At 36.6% G+C, this 21926-nt stretch overlaps 1 protein-coding gene across 1 annotated transcript in view; it reads left to right on the top strand.

Moving 5' to 3' along the window:
* Positions 1-20192: 20192 nt before the first annotated feature.
* Positions 20193-21926, top strand: part of spon1b (spondin 1b) — a 114737-nt gene continuing 113003 nt past the window's right edge. The window contains exons 1-2 of the mRNA XM_060884832.1: positions 20193-20670; positions 21367-21473. Coding sequence (XP_060740815.1) covers positions 20457-20670; positions 21367-21473 — 321 coding nt within the window. The 5' untranslated portion in view covers positions 20193-20456. The remainder of the gene's footprint in view (positions 20671-21366; positions 21474-21926) is intronic.

Here is a 21926-nt window from a genome sequence, read left to right as displayed (position 1 = left end):
ATGGTGTGTGTGTGTGTGTGTGTGTGGGTGTGTGTGTGTGTGTTGAGGGGTAATGAAATGAGTATATGACGTCCACCCTGAGTTCATTATTCCTGAAACGGCAACTAAATTATCTTTCTATTTTCAATTAAACCGGTAAAGTCTCTGCGCTTCTGATCGCTCGGTCAGGGACCTGAATGAAAATCTTCCCAGCGTGCCACTTTTAATTCGCTCTTGCACCGTCAGGGCACGAACACCCTCGTATACGTCAGCCAAGGATTCTAGGATGTACGGCCCATTTTAAAACAATTACGCCAGATTTATGAGGCTTTCAATTTGCTAACAGCTTGTATACGCTGTTTCTCCCGGTGCTGTTAAAATCTCCATCAAGAATAACAAAAATAACTCTGCACAGGAGATGCTTTACAGCCGAGCTTTTGGATTTATTAGATCGTTATATGCGTATATTATATTTTTTGCCTCCTGCCTCCGATTTTTGTTATAATTACTTCCAATAATTGGTCGCTGTGGCAGAGTTTGTTCTCGAAGTAGATGCGGTGGATTTCAACTTTTGTTTGTCAGGAACAAAAATCACCGATAACAACGACGCACATCGATGAACACATCGATTTTCTTCTTTACCTGAAATTATACAACTGTGCGTTAAGGGTCTTGCTCAAGGGCCCCGTGGAGGCAGATTGATGGACCTATGATTTGAACTCACACCCTTCCAACACCTTAGCCACTAAGCTACCACATCCACAGCAGATGTGGAGATTCCCAGCACTGACAGGCACTTACTGTATTTCCAGGGATATCAGAACAGCGTAACAGATATTGCGTCATGAGGTAGGCGTGGCCTATTTGATAATCTAACCCTATCCCTAACCCTAACCCTAACCATAGTTTTTGGTTGTTTATTTGTTTTCTAAAAGAAATCTTCCTGTATGTTTGTTTTGTCCTTCGTAGTTTGCTGTTTTTTGTTTTTTTTTGAAAGAGAGCGTTTTTTCAAGACCTCCAGAAACACGCCCACTTTACGTCGTGGTAACGAAAACCCTGGAATTTAGTAAATGCCTCCCAGCACTAGGCTAGCAGACGCTCTTATCCAGAGCGGTGACTTTTTTGATAGCAGATAATGTGATATTTTCGATCTTAAACCATCTTGCTTCATGTTTTTTACTTCCTTCAACCTCGCAATTGACTGTTTACTTCAATAAATCCTGAAAAAAAATAAAAAAATAATGAAAGCGCTGAGCTTCATTTTTATTTTCATGCGGCTGAGCATTAAGCCGAAGTGCACGAGCGTTACCTGCGAGGCTGACCTTTATCGAATGACTCTTCTCATAACTCATGAATCATTACTCTCAAAGTTGTCAAAGTTGCTTTAATTAAGTGCCATCTGAAACTCCAGCAAAGAAATTTCAAATGACATCCTTTATGTGCAATTAAGCAAAAGCTTCATCCGCCTACTTCAACCTGAAAATGTGTTTTTTTTTCAGCCGTGTTCCAGCAAATTATTTATCCTATAATGACAAAAAAATAAATAAAATAACTGCTGTCTACATAAACAAATGGGACTTTAATTAAAGCGACTTTCTTTGCAAAAGAGAAAGTGTGAATTTCTCAGCAGGCTTGAAAAAATGTAAATGACTACCAAGCCTGGTGCATAAGTATTTGTCTCGACTATAAATGGATAAAATGTGTTATCTGGCACATTTTTAAGACTTTAGCAGATATCGTTCTAGAAAAATAGTCCACTTCAAGATAGTCATGTTTTTTACATCACACCCTGACGTTTTTTTTTTTAACCCTTGTATGTTGGTCGTATTTTTGTTACCCAGCCAGTGTTCGTGGGTCTGTTGGACCCGCTGCATTTTTGGGTTTTTAATTCAACACAATCAAAAATTTGATGTTAAAATACTCTACAGATGTTTACTTCATCCCAATTACAAGCAATATAAACAGCATATATAGTTAATATTTGCCCTTTACCTTTATTACATCACATTTTTTAATTAAAGTGCTGCTCGTTTTTTGTTGTTTTTTAATAAAATGTAATAAAAAAAAGAAAATCAAATTTAATCAAGTTATGAGTGGAAAAAATCAACAAATTTACAAGGAAGCAAAGTTTTTCAAAACTATTGATGTTTATGAATATGGGTCAAACAGACCCGAACACCATACAAGGGTTAATCAGTACTTTCTACAACTCAGCCTTTTGACTCCTCATTGAGCTAAGGGCTCTACCTGGGCTCAGCCGGTTCATCGATCGAAACTGAATTTGCGCTATTTGTTCTTTCAACGTTTTTATTAAGCTTGTAAGCAGATGTGATGTTCAATTCATAATGGTATCTGATAGCGTTCATCACCTCGGTCTGTCCTTACACACTGAAACTGCGCTGTTTGCTAGATAAAATTGATTGGCGAAGCTGTTTAGAGATCATTTTCTATCTCTGAAACATAAACATAGATAGATAGATAGATAGATAGATAGATAGATAAATATTTTATTGATCTAAGAGGAAATTCGAATAGCTGATAACACAATGATTTTCTGCTTGATCAAAAAATATCTATCTATCTATCTATCTATCTATCTATCTATCTATCTATCTATCTATCTATCTATCTATCTATCTATCTATCTGTCTATCTATCTCCCTCTTTCTCTCTCCCCCTCTCCCCTTTCCTATCTATCTATCTATCTATCTATCTATCTATCTATCTATCTATCTGTCTATCTATCTATCTATCTATCTATCTATCTATCTATCTATCTATCTATCTATCTCCCTCTTTCTCTCTCCCCCTCCCCTTTCCTATCTATCTATCTATCTATCTATCTATCTATCTATCTATCTATCTATCTATCTATCTATCTTTTATGAAAGATAGATAGATAGATAGATAGATAGATAGATAGATAGATAGATAGATAGATAGATTGATAAATATTTTATTGATCTAAGAGGAAATTCGAATATAGCTGATAACGCAATGATTTTCTGCTTGATCAAAATCTATCTATCTATCTATCTATCTATCTATCTATCTATCTATCTATCTATCTATCTATCTATCTATCTATCTCCCTCTTTCTCTCTCCTCCTCTCCCCTTTCCTATCTATCTATCTATCTATCTATCTATCTATCTATCTATCTATGTTTATGTTTCAAAGATCAATAGATAGATCGATAGATAGATAGATAGATAGATAGATAGATAGATAGATAGATAGATAGATAGACAGATTATTGATCTCAGAGGAAATTCGAACATGGCTGATAATGCAATGATTTTCAGCTTGATCAAAAAAATCTAAAACGATTAGTTAGCGCACTGCAAAAGTAAATGCCCCCACACCCAAGCCAGTACTGTACAGTCGCATGTTTGGTTGCCTAACAACCTAAATGACTTGTCTAAAATGTGGTAGTTTACCTACGGTAACAAAAACAATAAAAGATGTGTTGGTTAGTTAGTAAACTTTAATGTATGTGCGTATATGATCTGTGTCTCATCTGAGATATCCGAACCCTCGCTGGCAGTTTCTGTCGACTCACCTCTTCCTGAAATACTAGCACTAGAGACATTTTTTATTTATATTTTTATTTTTTTAATTCTCTATTTAAGTCTCCTTGCTTTTCTTGCTGTATTATAGAATTTTAAACGCCTATTTAAATGTCAGTGACCTAGTGAACCAGTATCAGGAAGTATTCATGCTTTAAAATTGTTCGTCGCTATGGATAACAACGTCTGCCCAATGCCATACATGTGAATAGAAATGTGTTATAGTTCCAGCTCTGAGTTCTGGCACATCATCGTAAAGCATGCAGTAGTTTTGTTGTAAAAGTAAAAAAAAACAAAGAAATTATAACAGAATATAACAAGCTGTTATAGGGAAACGAGCTCCTACCCGAGAAATGGCTGAAAAATATGTATGACAGCAAAACAATAAAGAATGAAGATGAAACACACAGTGATTGTTGTTCGGATTGCTCTGTTGTACTAAAATGCACAAACCTCAAGTAGGCTAATTTCCATTTATCGCTATATCATCATTTGCATTTTATTACTGCGTTTTTGTTTATTTTTATGCTCAACCGGTAATGCTGAAGTGAAGACACAGCCTTTTGTTATATAGTGTAGTGCACACTGATGATATGCTATACAGCTAAAAGTATGTGCACCCCTGCACCCACTGTCACACCCAAATGTGGGTCTTCTCTAAACTGCTGCATAATTGTACAGAACGACTTTGTTGTGTTTTTAGCATTATAATTTCCCTTCACTGGAACTCAAACACTGTTCCGACATGACAATGCTTGATCCTTAACAAAATCTCCTCAGCAAACAGAACTGAACTATACTGAATACACACACACTCACGCCCAATGGTGTTATCTCCACTGGACTGAACAAATCATTCACTCTGTTGCTTTTGCACATCACATTTTAAAACCTCATCAAACTGCTGCTATTACATAAATACGTACATGTTTTCACATATCGATGCTATTAGTTATTTTTACAAGTTATTGACCAATCTAAAGTCTTGAAAATAGCTTGAGCGCAAATCTCTTAACTCCATTGTACACTTCAACTGTCTGAGAAACCTCATAACTCCACCTCTTCTTCACTCCGCGGGAGAGCTTCGCGGCATATTTCTCCTCAAGATTAAAAGTCGCAACGAATCATCACGTCTTCTGAGGTAGAGTTTAGGAAGATGTATGTAACTACAGTCATTAGCTTTGGTTAACTATTGAAGCCTTGTCTCTTCTCAAAAGGCTCAACGTGACCGCAGACTTTATTGAACACTGCTGGCAGCAGCGACGTCTGTGTCTGTACCGTTCTTATCGATGACAGCATATTCTCGTATCTCCCTGCTCTCAAGTCATAAAGCTTGTATCTCCGATAAAACGTGACTTTGGGAAAATGTTGTGTTAATGTTGGTACACAACAGTATATGATAGCAATATAAGGTATAATAACAACTTTAATGATACAATGTTTAATAACTCAAAAAAATACGGCGTTTTTTTAATTTCCTGAAAAATAATGGTTTTGGAGATACGAGGATTCCGCCCGACAGCGACGATATACAGAATGCACACTGGTCTGTGCTATTTTGCATTTTGTGTATTTGTCCTGTGATGTTTTGTATTGTCTGTTTGTCTTTTTGTCTCACCAGGTTGTACACGATGCATTTTATGTGGCTAGTACAACTTACTTTAAGTCTTTATCTCTGTGTTGTTTTATGTAGCTTTATGTACGGTGGCCGAGAAGTGCAAAACAAATTAACAAATCTGAAAACACATTAACAAATCCGAAAACACATTAACAAATCCGAAAACAAATTAACAAATCCGCAAAAAAAAAAATTAACAAATCCGAAAACAAATTAACAAATCTGAAAACACAACGACCCGGAAACAGTAGGTATCGTTTTTGAATGGAAACTTTCTGATCATTGGACAAGACACCTGTCACTCAAGATATACAGGTATGGAATCTTATGTCTAATGTGTAAAGTTCTCCGTTTAAATATAAGAAAATAACAGAATTAATCCACAGTAATCCATTCCATCCATCCATTCCAACTTTTCCCTGTGGCAGACTGTTGAACTTCATGTATACCTTGAGTGACAGGTGTCTTGTCCAATGATCGGTACGTGTTCCAGTCACAAACTATACCAACCTCTTCCGGGTTATCTGAATTGTCGTTGTGTTTTCTGATTTGTTAATGTGTTTCGTGCAACAATTCAGACAACCCAGAAGAGTTAGGTATAGTTTTTGAATGGAAACTTACCGATCATTGGACAAGACACCTGTCATTCAAGATATACAGGTGAATGAAAGGTGTCTCGTCCGATGATGGTAAGTTTCCATTCACAAACTATACCAACCGCTTCCAGGTTGTCTGATTTGTCGTTGTGTTTTCGGATTTGTTAATGTGTTTTCAGATTTGTTAATTTGTTTTGCACTTCTCGGCCACCGTATTTATGTCTTCTTTTGTAACACCACGGTCCTAGAGAAACGTTGTTTGATTTCACTGTGTACTGCGTCAGCTATATTTGATTGAAATGCTGATAAAAGCTTCTTGACTAGAAGAAATCGATTGTCCTTTACTGAGCTCTGACTCTGGCTCAACCCCACTGAATACCTTTAAGATGAACTGGAACTGGAGACTCGTCAACATCATGAACATTAGAGTCTGATCTCACTGACGTTCTTGTAGCTGAATGAAATCCGCACAACTCCGCTCCAACATCCCGTGGAAAACATTTCAGAAGAGAAGAGTGGAACTGATTATAATAGGAAAGATGGATTGTCACTCTCTTTAAACTGATTTCATATTGCTTTCATGAAGGAGAATAAAATCCATATTTCAGCAATAGCAGTAATAATATCAAAGAGAAGAGAAACAATACTGATTAACCGTTTCCGCTCCTGAAAATATGACTCTTCTGTCTGAAAATCAACAGTCATATGACTCACCTGTGGGCTGTACAGAGAGCAGTTAAGTGTTTGTAGTGAGGATTTTATACCGAAATTGATGCACATCATTATTCCAACCTCAGACATAACCACACACATGAGCACCGTTAAGAGTGCTGTGTGATCCGGAGCGTGGAGTAAAACAAAAACAGACGCGTGTCTCAGTTTTGCATGAGACTGAAATTTATGCTTTGAACCGTAAATATAATAATATAAAAATTAATGCTGTGAATTCATGCAAGTGTAATATTAATTGTATGATGCTATTAACTCAAGTTTGAAACCCAGGACCACCGCCACTGCTGGGCCCCTGGGCAAGGCCCTTAACCCTTAGTTGTATAAAATTAGATTAAATGTAAATCGCACTTTGCGCTCTTTGTAAACCCAATATGGCTCCTTATTCCCAAAATAATGACTGATTCATTCCTTGAATAATAATAATAATAATAATAATAATAATAATAATAATAATAATGACTCCTACACCCTTTATAGTATATTACATTACCATTTAGGCCCCAGGCATAAAAATCTGCATGTCAGCTCTTTTGATTCCTCTTCAGTCTTTAGCTCAATTCTAACACCATCTACAGCAGTTTTTCCTTTCGGATGGGTTTTTGCTTAAGGGCTTGAGTTACTGTTACCATACTGGAGTTGATTATTTTCCAGTAACAGCATAATCCGGAGTGATTTACTTTATTTTTATAAGCCTCTGTTATCATGTAAATGTAAATGCTAACCAAATGTTTCCTCACAGATATCGTCACCGTGTGAATAATTACAGGCATATTAAAACCCGTTCATGTGGACCGTCCACCATACAGGTCTCTGTGTATGTTATTATGAGCGTATTAAGATAAACATGTTAACGAAGATGCTGTTATTAAAATGAAACAGATTCTGATCAGTAATGAACAGTACCGTAGTAGAATAATATTCATCTCTCTCTTTGTGTCTCTCTTTCTCCCTGTTTCTCTCTCTCTTTCTGTCTCCTCCCTTTCCTCTCTTTCACTGTCTCATTTCATTTCTCTGTCCCTCTCTGTCTAGCTCTCTATCTCTTTCTCTCTCTATCCTTTACTTTCCCCTTCTTTCAATCTCTCAATTCTTTCTCTCATTTGCTCTCTCCCTCTCTCTCTCTCACCTTCACTCTGTATCTTTTGCTCTCTCTCTCTCTGTCTCTCTCTGTCTCTCTCTCTCTCTCTCTCTCACCTTCTCTCTCTCTCTCTCTCTCTCTCTCTCTCTCTCACTCTCACCTTCTCTCTGTATCTTTTGCTCTCTCTCTCTCTCTCTCTCTCTCTCTCTCTCTCTCTCTCTCTCTCTCTCTCTCCCTGCTGTGTGTTCAGGGACACTGACTTTATGCACACAGTCTTATAACAGCCTTAAATTTGTCTTCACAGATGGAAACTTTCCTGCTTCATGACCTGCAGTAAGACAGACAGATGAGCTCATCTCCTCAGGAACGGTGTGAAAATGAACGTGACACTGTCACTCATCTCTCACTTGCCTCTATCTCCAGTTCACTAGTCACCTACAGTAACCATAATGTGGAAAAAAATCCCATGAAAAAGCAATGTGAATCTTGTATGTGAACAATCTCACTGCTGGAAGTAAATCTCAAGCTGGATGAATTAATACAAAATAGTCTATAATAAAGAAATAGGAAAAAAAATCAATTTCGATTTCACCTCCATAGAATTTAAACCCATACATTTGTACCTTCTAATAAATTTAGAAATAATTTGATTGCAGGTCCTGAGAAACACTGAAAGCACTGGGATAAAAAAATGCAGACTAAAATTTTAAATTTCATCTCATTTACATAAAAAAATAATACTAAGTTAAAATCAATAGTATTTAAAATTAGAAAAATAATTTATCACTTTTTTGTATGTAATTTGCCTTTTATATTTGTGTAATGTGTGGCCAAAAAAAGTGCAAGAACTGTATTAAAGTTTTAACCGTCAAATGTATTAGAGTGTATGACCTTCTAAAATTTGGACGTTTCATTACCGTACATTGTTGTGTATTATTACTTTCCATACTGTTGTGTTATTGACACTCACCCTGTTCTATGTTATGTATTAGCTCTGTTTAATCTTATATATATGAGTATATGAGTTGAATGGTCTTATGAATACACCAGTTCCTGGAATAAACCCAGGAACCATCATATGACAACTGAGGAGAAAAGTTCTTAAAATTATCAATCAGGGTTTAGTTATATATATATATATATATATATATATATATATATATATATATATATATATATATATATATATATATAAAACCATCAATGTTGAACATCCCATAGAAGGAGGAAATGGAAAAGTTGTGATTTTGCCTGATGACTAGCCACAGGAGGTCAGTGAGCTGGTAAAGCAGGGATTAGTCAGAGAAGCACTGGCCAACAGAACAAGAAAACTACAAAAATGGGGAAAATTTTAAGGGGGTGAATACTTATGCAAGCCACAGTACAGTATTAGTTTGGACACGGATGCTTCTTTTAAAGTTAATGCTACTTCATACTTTAGAATGAAGCTTGTTTGGAGAAACAATTTAAACAAGAAATGCTTATTAATAATACACTGGGTTCAGAACTTAGGACTTGAGGTCAGACTTACAGTTATACATGAATATACAATATATTATAAATAAAACTTAAGCTTGAATTCTCTTTCTAAGTAAAATGTCAAGAGTGAGTTTCTGATCTGAAATGGACTTTTAATAAACAGGTTTCTTGTAGTGTGAAGGCAAAGATGTTGAGACTGTGTAAAGGAATCCATCCATCCATCCATTCATCATCCATCATCAATCCATCATCCATCCATTCATCCATTAATTCATCATTCAATCATCCATCCATCCATCCATCCATCAATCATCCATCCATCCATTCATCCATCCATCCATTAATTCCTCATCCATCTATCCGTCCATCCATCCATCCATCCATCCATCATCCATTAATCCCTCATGCATACATACATCCATCATCCAATAATCCCTCATGCATACATCCATCCATCATCCATTGATCCATCATGCATACATCCTTCAATCATCCATCCAATCACACTTCCATCTATCTATCCATTCAGCCAGCCATTCACCATTCATCCATCCATCAATCCGCTCTGGAGGCAATGCATCATGGATATATAGGAAAGACAATTAGACACATAAGGAACAGGTTTGCTGAGGCGGGAAGGAATTAGACAAGGGCGTGGCAGACACGTGAACATAAAACGTTAACAAAAAACACATGACAAAAAAGTCCATGCTAGATCCTGACACTTTAAATTAAGAAATCATACTCAAGGGGTTAATTTAAAAGTTATGTTCTCAGCTTCAGATATTCATCCTAAAGCTTTTTATTCAGTTGTTCAATGGCCACAGCTAAGAGCTGCCATCATCTACTTGGCTTGAAGAACTGGATGTTGTGCTAATGTTAAAAAATAACATGAACATGAAATGTTTATGACGGCTCGCCACAATGACCTTTATCTTTAGTTCCCATCTCCATTTTTTCTCTGGTTATTTGTCTAAAATAAGCACCAAATGGCTTCGACCTTTTCATTATCGATGCTCTTCATAATCAACGCATCCCCTACTGTGTGACTAAAAGACTTCCCATTTCCTAGCCTTGTCACTCAAGCAAGCAAAGAGAAAAGTGCGCCTGCAGACGCTAGCTAATTAAGAAAGCCTAAGTGTGGCATGCATTTGCTATTCTAGGCAATGATGTATATTATCTAGTCCAGGACACAACAATGTTTGGTAGACAAACAGTTTGGTAGAAAACGTAAAATTTTACGATCTACACAAAGGTATTTCTTCTAAAAATATGTTGGCTGATGTAACAACATGTATGTGGCTATGTAAAAATGGCTGATTTCTTTTTGTCTTCACTGTTACTAACATTACATTTCCTCATAGTTCAGCATTTTATTCCTTAATGCATCGTGGCCGCTATGCCGTTTGCAGTGTACATGCTGGGTTGAGTTGTGCTACAGCGCTTTTTAGTCACATTGCCAAGAGCTTTTCTCACCAGGTGTTTAAATGGCAGCTCTGCTTTAAGTAGGATACTGAAAGCCTCGGCTCGGCACATTAAGCGTGTCTTTCTAACATTGAGAGAAGCGTGCTCCATGTGTTGGGTGGAACAAAATAGTGCTGACCGCTGATCTTAAAGAAAAATGCCCTGATTCATGTCTTAGATGAATCGTTTTTCTACCAGAACAATGATATTCTTAAATAATTAAAAATAAAGGTTCTGTTCACATACAGTATATACATACATTTTATTTACATACATATATACAAAACTTTTATTTACTCCTATTAATCTGTTCCTGTTTCTCAATGGACAGATTTTCCATTTCTAACCTGTGAGCTAAATTAAATCCAACCCTTAGGAAAAAAACTAACACCGATTTATATATACGCATTTCATTCAAATTTACGTTGCATTTGGTAGACGTCCTTATCCAGAGCGACGCATAAAAGTCAGATGGATGCTTTTAAGTCTCCATCGATGCATACATTAACACTGGTTCACTAGGTCACAGACCTTAAAACCTTTTGTTTAATGTACACATACAACAAACAACGAAAACACGATATAGTTCAAGAGTTTCAGGAAGAGGAAGTTCTTCACCGCCAGTGACTCAGCTGTTCGGACATCTATGGGAAGTTCATTAGACCACCTCAGCCACTACAATAGGAACCTGTGTAAACCTGTTTATTCGTGTGATTATCCAATCAGCCAATCAGCAGCAGGATGCATAAAAACACACTGGTGTTTGACTTTATATACCAGGGTTCTAGTAGCTCATCTAAAGGTTCATAGACTGTTTACAATTCAAATGATCTTAATAAACATCAAATTTCGTTAAACGTCCCGCCCCTTCCAACTGTTGTACCGAATATGACTTCCTGGACAAATCATACTCCTCCTCGTGTGCATACGCATCACACAGTTTAATACAACTGTTCATCAATCGAAGTGTTATACAGTATAAACCTAAATCTATAAGCACAAATTGAAGTTATTTGGATAAAGGATAAAGACAACACATAGCAGATCCATTTAACTTGGAAGCTGCTGAGATTGGACTTAGTTGAGGTGACTGTGGTGAGGAAAAACTCCCTTAGATGGAAGAGGAAGAAGCATTGAGTGGAACCAGACGCAAAAAGGAACCTTATCTCCATCTGGGTGACACTGGAGGGTGTGATTATAAATATATAGTCTGGCAATTGTATATTGATGAGGAGATTGTTGTCTGAATGTCTGAATACTTCATAAAGCGGAGTCCTGCTAGAGCTGGTACATCTTTAGATGCCTCAGGATCCTTACAGGTTTGGCCTCATTTCAGTGAAGGTCCGAAATTAAGGGTTGAGGTCAGCCATGATACAGTGACTCTGGAGAAGTGAAGGGCCTTGTTCAAGGGCCCAACAGGGGCAGCTTTGCAGTGCTGGAACTTTAAATGAAATCTTCCAATCAACAAGCCAGTTATTAACCACTTGAGCCACCACTGCTACAAAAACGATAAAAATAAAATAAAATAAAAATCTGAGGTCATCAGGGTACGTGACATGAGACATATAAGGAACAATTTGCTGATAAATAACAGAATCAGTGTGAAAGAATAAAATCATACAATATTAACTGAAAAGTCAAGTCAGCAAACTTGTGTTAAATCAATCAGCTCGACTCAGCAATTTACATGCTTATGTAAATTTAAAATGATTTATTGGAAAATATGACTGTTCAGTATTGACATTTTTTTTTACAAAAGGTCACACAAAAATAGCTTATTCGGCTGGTATGGTTTATGGCAGTAAGCTATATAAATAAATGTTGCTGAAAATACAACACGAGTAGCTATTTTAATTTGTTCAAAATGTTTATATTTTTCAGTAGCAATTTCTATTTTTTTCATAATTTTAATTTTATTTTAAGTACTTTTTAAATATTTGTATAGTAATATTTAAAAAATATATGGCACAAAATTATAAATTAATTATAAATTATAAATTAAAAATTATATTATTTTATTTAAAAATAATATGGCACAGAAATTAATTTGTACTTTTAACATTTCCTTTTTTTATATTATTTATTTTGTTTTCATTCATATTTTATAAAAAAAAAAAAAAAAAAAAAAAAAAAAAAAGAATTTCAATTCTTCTACATTTCAAATTAAATCATTTATTTTATGATTTAATTTAAATTTTTAAACAACAAAAAAAATATATGGCACAGAAATGAATTTGTACTTTTAACATAACTTTTTTTGTGTATTATTTATTTTATTTTCATTCATTTGTTATACATTTCTTTTTAATTCCTTGATTTCTACATTTTAAATGAAATAATTTATCATTTAATTTATTTTATTTAAATGTATTCATTTAGTCCATCATTTACTCACTCACTCTCATTCATTTTCTACCGCTTATCCGAATTTCTCGGGTCACGGGGAGCCTGTGCCTATCTCAGGCGTCATCGGGCATCAAGGCAGGATACACCCTGGACGGAGTGCCAACCCATCGCAGGGCACACACACACTCTCACGCAATCACACACTACGGACAATTTTCCAGAGATGCCAATCAACCTACCATGCATGTCTTTGGACCGGGGGAGGAAACCGGAGTACCCGGAGGAAACCCCCGAGGCACGGGGAGAACATGCAAACTCCACACACACAAGGCGGAGGCGGGAATCAAACCCCCAACCCTGGAGGTGTGAGGCGAATGTACTAAGCCATCATACTAGTCCATCATTTAAAAAAAAATATATATGAATAACAATCTTGGACTTTCACAGAGGACACAAACCGAGCAACATTGTATGCACAGCTATTATTTTTGACAGTCAGGAGGAAAAATCATCTTTGTCCTTTGGCTGTTGAGTCACAGCAGATGTATTTGTCTGAAACTTTGTGCTACAGCGGCATTTAGTATTCTAATGATTTCTACCATGTTCACGTCCTTAAGTTCTTAAGTGAAGATAACTATAGCTCTGGTTCCACTTACAGCTCTGCCTCTTGATCATTCATTTTATACGATCTAATAACATATATTGACTCAGATCATTAGTACCCTTGTGGGAAACTTTTTGGATTTGGAGGTGATTCATTCTGCCATGGAAAACTCTTGAGCCATGCAGGCTGAGTGCCAGTCGAGGCTCAAACGTAGGAGTAGGTGTCGTCTCTTAGGCCTATTTCTGGTTCTGTAGGATGTTGCTCGATACAGTCTGAGTTTAGTTTAAAAAGATGAAACCCAGACTCCCAGAAAAGCAACGTCAGAAAGCTCGGGTCAGCAAAGCTCCATGGACCCTCAGCATTGTTTTCTGAAAGCTGTTTACGTACAGTATCATGACCTTGAATATAACACGGACTCGCTGATGTATTATTTATAAAGTAAAGAAGTCACTAAAAACCCCTACGACGGAGAAGATGACATGAAGAGAGAATGGCTATTCGACTCGGCACGTCCACCACTGTCCTGGTCTCCAGCTGCCTCGGAGTCTGCTGATGCGGCAAACCATTTACATATATATGAGAGGAGTTTCACAGCTAGGCTTTTTATAAAGTGCTTCAACATGCTGCAGGAGTACGGAATCAGAATAGAGTCGTTAAACGCAAATGCACAAAACACGATTTGCAAGTGGGATCTCTTGATTTATGGCTGGAAAAAAAAACCTGTTCAATTTCTGTGATGCAAATATTTCTTATTCTCATACATTTTAGCCTATCGGGTGTGTTTTCTGCTTCAGCCAATGAGATGACAATAGATCATAGAAAGGTGCGTCCCTAATCGCAGACGGTACTTATGCGCTGTTCTACTCCATCGTGCAGATAAATAATTAGAATATAGTGTTAATACTGAAAATACCAACAAGAAGAGAAAGTTCGCTTCTGGTACAGAGACGGCACATTTATTCAACTTACATTCACAGCTTTGTTTACACAGTGGAAAAGGAGTGAGGGTAAAAGGCGCTGATGCTGGATGGGAAAATATTTATAAGATGGCCAACGACACTCAAGAATTCACCAAAATTTACAAATTTTACAGTGAATTTACAAATCTCAGAGTAAATTTTCAAATTTCACAGTAAATTTACAAATTTTAAGGTAAATTTACAAATTTTAAGGTAAATTTACATATTTTAAGGTAAATTCTCAAAACTTAGAAAAGTGGAATGTTGGACAATTAACACACTGAACATTCACAGCTTTGTTTACACAGTGGAAAAGGAGCGGGGTTAAAAGGCACTGATGCTGGATGGGAAAATATTTATAAGATGGCCGACAACACTCAAGAATTCACCAAAATTTACAAATTTTACAGTGAATTTACAAATTTTAAGGTAAATTTACATATTTTAAGGTAAATTCTCAAATTTCACAGTATTCTTCTTGTGTACGTTTGACATAATTTGTCATGAACTAGGTAAAGGCTTATACTACTTGTATACTTATGACACTTTCACTTTCTGGTGTTTATAACAGTTTATAATCACACCCTGCAGTGTCACCCAAATGAGGATGAGGTTCACTTTTGAGTCTGGTTCCTCTCAAGGTTTCTTCCATCTCACCATAGTGAACTCAGTCACCTCAGGCTTGTTCATTAGGGATAAATACAAACACATTTAACTATAAGTCTGATATTAATCTTGAATTTTTTTGTATAATGTTAATATTAGTATAATAAATTTTTGTATTATTTTCTTATGGACAATGTCTGTTGTTAAAGGCGCTGTTGTTAAAGGTCGATTAGGACACATTTTCCGTGTAGTTATTGATGCTGTTTCTAGAAATCATGTGTTCGTTCTAATACGTTTCCATAGTAACGTAATAACCTTGTAAGAACAATGATGTTTTCTGCAAGATTATGGATGGAGTCTCCAGTTTCAGTGCTTTGTAACAGACAAAAAACTTTAGATAAAACTTTAACCTAACCGTTTATTTATTTCTTATTAACATCAACATGGAGACATGGTTAACGTTATAGCTGCGATGCTTCAGGAATCAATTTGACGGTAAATGTAACCGCACATAGTTTTTAATAAACAAATAAATAAATAAATAGTAAGAGTTGAGGGTTCTTTCATATATCTATGTCATAAATGTTCAAAACCGTAGTCAAAAAATCAGGCGGTATTCAGGAGATCAAGAAACAGGCAATCAGAGAAACAGAGGAAAGGCAGAAACAGGAATAAGGGTCAAAGCCTAGAGAGCAACACGACAATCAAAAGACTTGGTGATGTCAGATACGAGCGAAAAATCGGAGCAAATACATCGGAATGTGGACAAAGAATGAGACTGAGTGTGATTGCGAGGCTGATTGACTGTGAGTGGGAAAGTAAGTGTGTGTGTGTGTGTGTGTGTGTGTGTGTGTGTGTGTGTGTGTGTGTGTAGTCCATGGTGTCTGTTGGGAATTGACGTTTGAGACTTCTGGAGATGTGACTGGTTGGTAAATCAGAATCAGATCAGAAGGTCAGGGGTTCAAGCTGCCAATGTTGGGCCCTTTAAGCAAGACACTAACCACAGAGTCCTACAGTAACATTCTGGGATACGTGGAAAACAATTTCAATGTGCTCTATCATACATTTGACAGCTTCTTCTAAATGACTTTCTATGATGTTATAGAAAACACGAACAACTGGGTCACTGATTCATTTCCTGTGAACAGCATGCTTCTAAATGTTTAATCACTTAACTTTTGAATCATATTACAGCGAGCGATAGCTGAAGCCAACCACACACACACACACACACACACACACACACATCCATAACCTTTGTCTTCAACCTTTTGTGCCATTTTCATCTTTTTATAATGTAACTCACTGGAGTAATTATTCTGAATTATTAATTCAGACTCAGACTATTCTTCTTACTCGACTAATACTTCCTACCTTTCTGAAATAATTACTCAAATATGTTAATGAGTCTAAATGAATAAAACGTTAGAATCAGGATCTGGATTTATAACACTTGCAAAAACGTTAAACGTGTGTTAAGCTTGTTGAAGCATTTCTTAAAAGTGCTGAAAGCTACTTTATAGAGTCATTAGTCTACTTGGCTACAATGCCTTACATAAGTATTAACCCCCTTGGGACCCCCCCCCCCCCTAACATTATGGTTTCACTTGTAAGATATTAAATATTTCATTTTGTATCACCACAATGTTTGTTAGATGTTTACTGTATGCAATCACCCCCTCCAAAGTCTACCCCACTTTGCTAGAACAGCACCTTAAGGGTCATAAAATAAAATAAAAAAGCTTCCCTTTCCCTCCTGACAGCTACACGACTTTTACATTTTTCATTTGTAAATAACTGTATTGATTTTCTTCCCTCACTCCAACCTTATAGGCTATTTGGTGTAGATTTGTGACTTCTAACTGAATTACCAGTTCATTTCAGTATCAGGTTGTGCCTTTGTGATCTTCAAACACCAAAAGACCATCTAACTTCCTTTATGTCGATCTACTATTGCTCTATTTTCTCACCTCACTCCAGAGGTGTGGCGTTCCTGCCAGAGGCGAGCTGGAGAAACAAAAGGAGAGCGGACTGTGCCAGACATCTCTCAAGATGGGGCAAATCTATATCACTTCTGCTGCCGTTTTTCACACCAGCCCATCTGGGTACTCAGTCTGGACCCTAAAGGCTCAAGCCAAAGAGTTTGATTAGTTGTTGTTTACAGGTGTTGCAATCACACAGTAAGATATAGAGTTTAAATCAAACTAATATCTGCCTAAAAAAAATTAAAAAAAATAAAAAATAATAATGTGTGCTAGGGGGCACGGTGGCTTAGTGGTTAGCACGTTCGCCTCACACCTCCAGGGTTGGGGGTTCGATTCCCGCCTCCACCTTGTGTGTGTGGAGTTTGCATGTTCTCCCCGTGCCTCGGGGGTTTCCTCCGGGTACTCCGGTTTCCTCCCCCGGTCCAAAGACATGCATGGTAGGTTGATTGGCATCTCTGGAAAAATTGTCCCTAGTGTGTGATTGCATGAGTGAATGAGTGTGTGTGCCCTGTGATGGGTTGGCACTCCGTCCAGGGTGTATCCTGCCTTGATGCCCGATGACGCCTGAGATAGGCACAGGCTCCCCGTGACCCGAGGTAGTTCGGATAAGCGGTAGAAAATGAATAAATAATGTGTGCGTGTGTTCACTTTTTATTTCTTTATTTTTAATTTTATTATATTATTTTATCTTTCATAGCCCCAAGCAAGCTGATTATAAAACATGCCTTTTATTTATTTATTTTATTTATTTAATTTTACAACACTAGTGATATTATAAATATAATATTTAACTTCATTCATTCCAAATGTAGTCATTAATCACCCAGTTTTCACAGTAGGCATATTGTATTGATGTAGTCTGGAGTTGGCTCCATATTTAGATCCTATGTGACATTATTGTCGCTGAATTATGCTTGACATCATGTTTATACACCAAAACATACCTCCTGCTGGATAACAGACGTGCTGCAGATGATAAAGGGTGCTTGACTGTGACCTTTCTCATGCTGAGAAGAAGTGGGTGTGTTTTTTTTCCATTTTTAGCAAATGCAGTATGAATGCAAAGGTCTGCATGAAAAACAACAACAACCAGGGAGGTGTGTAGGCTAGAGAGAGGCTATGGAGGGCACTAAAAGTGAACACTCTTTGTAATATCTGCCCCGTATTGTGCCAGATTGCTTTAGGTTGTTCAATCGAAGTATCACATTTCAGTCGATTGCTGTTTTGCACAATACATTACAATACCCTGTGTATCTGCTGCTATAATACTAATGTGTTCATTCCAGTATTTCTGCACACGTACACTGGTCTGTGCTGTTTTTGTGTATTGTCTATTGTGTATAGTTTTGTGTTTTTTGTTTGCACTGTCTTTTGTCCTTCACTCTTTCTGTTTTGTCTGTCTTGTCCTGCACTGTTTGCACCAGGTTGCACAGTTGGACTTTATGTGGTTAGGACTAACTTACTAAGTCCTAATCTCTGTCTTTGTTCTACAGTATGTAGCACCCTGGTCCTGGAGAAACGTTGTCTCATTTCACTGTGTACTGCAACAGCTATATATGGTTGAAATGGCAATAAAAGCTTCTTGACTTGACTTGATGCTCTTTCTAAAGGTTTAAAAGAAAATCAAATAACAACAAAAAAAAGCATAATTCGATTTCAATGCATGAAAGGATTTTTTTTACACATATCAGACAACATAACAAAGATGATGATAAAAATAAGTCTATTAAACGTTTCATGGAGTGATGTAACTGTGGCTGAGGAACCTCATTTCCAAGTTCATAATTGGTCTCATATGATATGCTCTAGTTAATTAAAATAGGATGTCTTAATTCTGATAAAATTGACCATTAACCAAATGTCATGCATGTGTTTTTATTTTGCCTGAAAAGCAGGCGTACAGTATGAACATCGTATCGTTTCGTATTGATCATAACTAGGACAGCAGGAGCAGGAGCTTTGCTTTCTCTTTCTATGTCCTGTAGCTCGAGACTGTTCGGGCTCCTCTGCGCGCGACAGGCGGACGAATCCCGACTGAATCGATTCTGTTTGAACGACTCCCAAACTGAGTCAGTGAATCGATTCTCAAAGCAAAACAAACAAACAAACAAACAAACAAACAAATAAATACAAAATGAAATACATAAATAAATGAATACATGAATAAATAAATAAAAAAATACAAAATAAATAAAAAAATAAATAAATACATGAATAAATCAATAAATGAATAAATTAATAAATTAATAAATTAATAATAACAAAACTAAAGGTTGCTAATTGTTTATATTTATGTTTACAGATGATTTTACAGTCTTCTTGACTTCTTCTTGACTTGACTCTTGGTATCATTTTGCACTCATAAAACCTTTAAAATTGTATTTTTAACACAGAATCAAAGAAAACATGGATTTAAACAAATCATAACAGGTTTCACTCTTATAGATGACTATAAAATATTATAAGCATATTATTCATAATATAATCATAATATCTGATAAGTTGCCATTGATGTTAATGGAACGAGGACAGACCTGAGTGACCACGTGACCTTGTCAGTACACACATATATATATATATATATATATATATATATATATATATATATATATATATATATATATATATATATATATCATTTAAAAAAAAGTGCAAACTTATTTTCTTCTCGTGATCTTCAAATGTGGAATACTCCTGATATTTTATAGTAGTGAACTGCATATTTTTAATAAAATGTAATGGACGACTAATGGAAAATGATGTTAATGTCACACATTAATACAAAAATAATAATAAGATTAAAAAATAAGATTTTTGTCAAAACATTTTCATAATAGTAAAAATTATATATCAATGTATAACAAAGTAATATAGCCTATACTGTGATGTAGTGGTTTTAAAATGTTTTAAATTCTTTATTTTATATATAGATATTTGATAATGTAAATAATAAAAAGGAATCAGTTATTTAGTTTAGTTGCACGAGTGCGCACTTTTTTTTTGGGGGGGGGGGGGGGGTTGCGCAGGGTAAAGCGACCTTTATTTATTTCTGAGTTGCTCTCTGTGCTGAATCAAACGAATCAAAACTCGAGATTCGATTCAGCTTCACGGTTCGGTTCGAAAGAATCGAATCACTAAAATGAATCACGATAGTAATGCCCGCTGCTGATCCTCTCTCCACCACATCGCTGTTTGGTCTGGCAGGAGAGACTGCTTCGCTTTTCTTTTTCTTTTTTTTTCTCTGTGCACCTCGGATAAAGTGAACTATTCGACTCGCAAACCGATTTGAATCCTCTTCGAGACTCGCTGAGCCGTAATGGATTTGGAGTCATTTAGAAAAGTGGTTTATTAAGTGTTTCGTGTCAAGCTTTGGATCCTTTTTTTTTGTTGTTTTCTCGCACTCTTTTTCTTCCATTCATTGCTTTGCACCAGTGGGCATCCAGGCATGGTTATGCACGTAGGTACAGGTACGGCTTTTTTGCTCTACCTCGTGCTGAATTTCTTCAGCATTCATGCCTTTTCCAGCAGATCCGAGAGCTCGAGCTTCTGCAGGATCCTTCGCAGCCCGAACAGGGGCGCGCGCAGAGAAGGGCACAACGAATACCGACTCCGGGTGGAAGGAGATCCCGAGACCTATCAGGCTGGAAGCACTTACAGAGGTGAGGGGGGGGAAAGAGTACATAATGTCGATATATTCCATGTTGCATTCATCACTGGCATTAATCTGAGTTAGAGTTTGCACAGCGCACATGCTGCCCTCATTGGACTGTCTCCAAAAATACCAAAACTCTCCTCTGCACAGTCCAAACACACCTTGTTTGTTAAGAAGACTGCTTAAAATGTCTTGTGTAGCTTTTTATGCCCTGCTCTATGTCTTTTGCAGCATGCATTTCCTATATCCGTTGGTTTTTGCAACTTGTATATATAAAAAGGCATGCAAATATATATATGTATAACATGCATGCAGATTCCTAATGCAGAAGAAGAAACTGTAGCGTGGAATACAGCATGCATTAGATACATTTTACCCACGTGAACCATGACAGCAATTAAAGGTAATAGTGTTGTAAATGGTCCCTATTATATAGCAGATTGGAGGTTTTGTCTGAAGCGTGCCGGCACTTGCTTTTGCTTTCAGATGGTTCAGCTTAACACACAAACACACACACACACACACACATGAAGCATACAAAGACTTGGGAAACACTTGAACTTGCATTGACTGCTCAGGCAGTTTGCAACTTGCCCTAACATACAGTACAGTACACCTCAGAGATCTGACCTGCTGTTTGGCTAAATGCTGCTGTGTCTTGACCTATTTCTCTCTGTGTGTCTTTTCATATCTACCTCTCCAGTGAGTTTATACGCCTCCAGTCCCTCGTACTTCCGAGGTTTCACTCTGATTGCTCTGAAGGAAGGAAGAGAAGGAAGCAGCCTCAATGATTATGCTGGTAATTTCGAGGTGAGCTGTGTACTTCCGTGGCCTCTTTTTATTTATTAATTTTTTCTCCCTGACCAGAGAAAACCCGTCATTGGCATTTCTCTTAAATAGCTATTTTTTTTGTGGTGAAATTTAGGGTTGACGTTGACATTGCAGAAACACGGACTTCATCCTTCTGCGCCCTGCATTGTAACGTAAAAAAAAAAAAAAAAAGGAATATTTGGTGGGAAAGATTGTGCAATCTTTTTAAATATCAAATCCACAACTTCCTTCATTGTATGAAGTGACAGGAGTTGTAGTTATTATTATTATTATTATTATTATTATTATTATTATTATTATTATTATTCAAACCAGGAGTCTATTGTATTTCACCACCATCATGCGATTTCACACCTCTGTAAGTTTAAAAAGCATTACAAATGGGCTAGTCAGGGCTAATTAAACGCAAATGAAGCAATTGGAAAGATCTGA

Source organism: Tachysurus vachellii, chromosome 13, assembly GCF_030014155.1.
Source record: "Tachysurus vachellii isolate PV-2020 chromosome 13, HZAU_Pvac_v1, whole genome shotgun sequence".
In the NCBI taxonomy this organism is placed as follows: domain Eukaryota; kingdom Metazoa; phylum Chordata; class Actinopteri; order Siluriformes; family Bagridae; genus Tachysurus; species Tachysurus vachellii.
The sequence above is the reverse complement of the archived record's forward strand: the minus strand, read 5'-3'. Positions and strand labels throughout refer to the sequence as shown.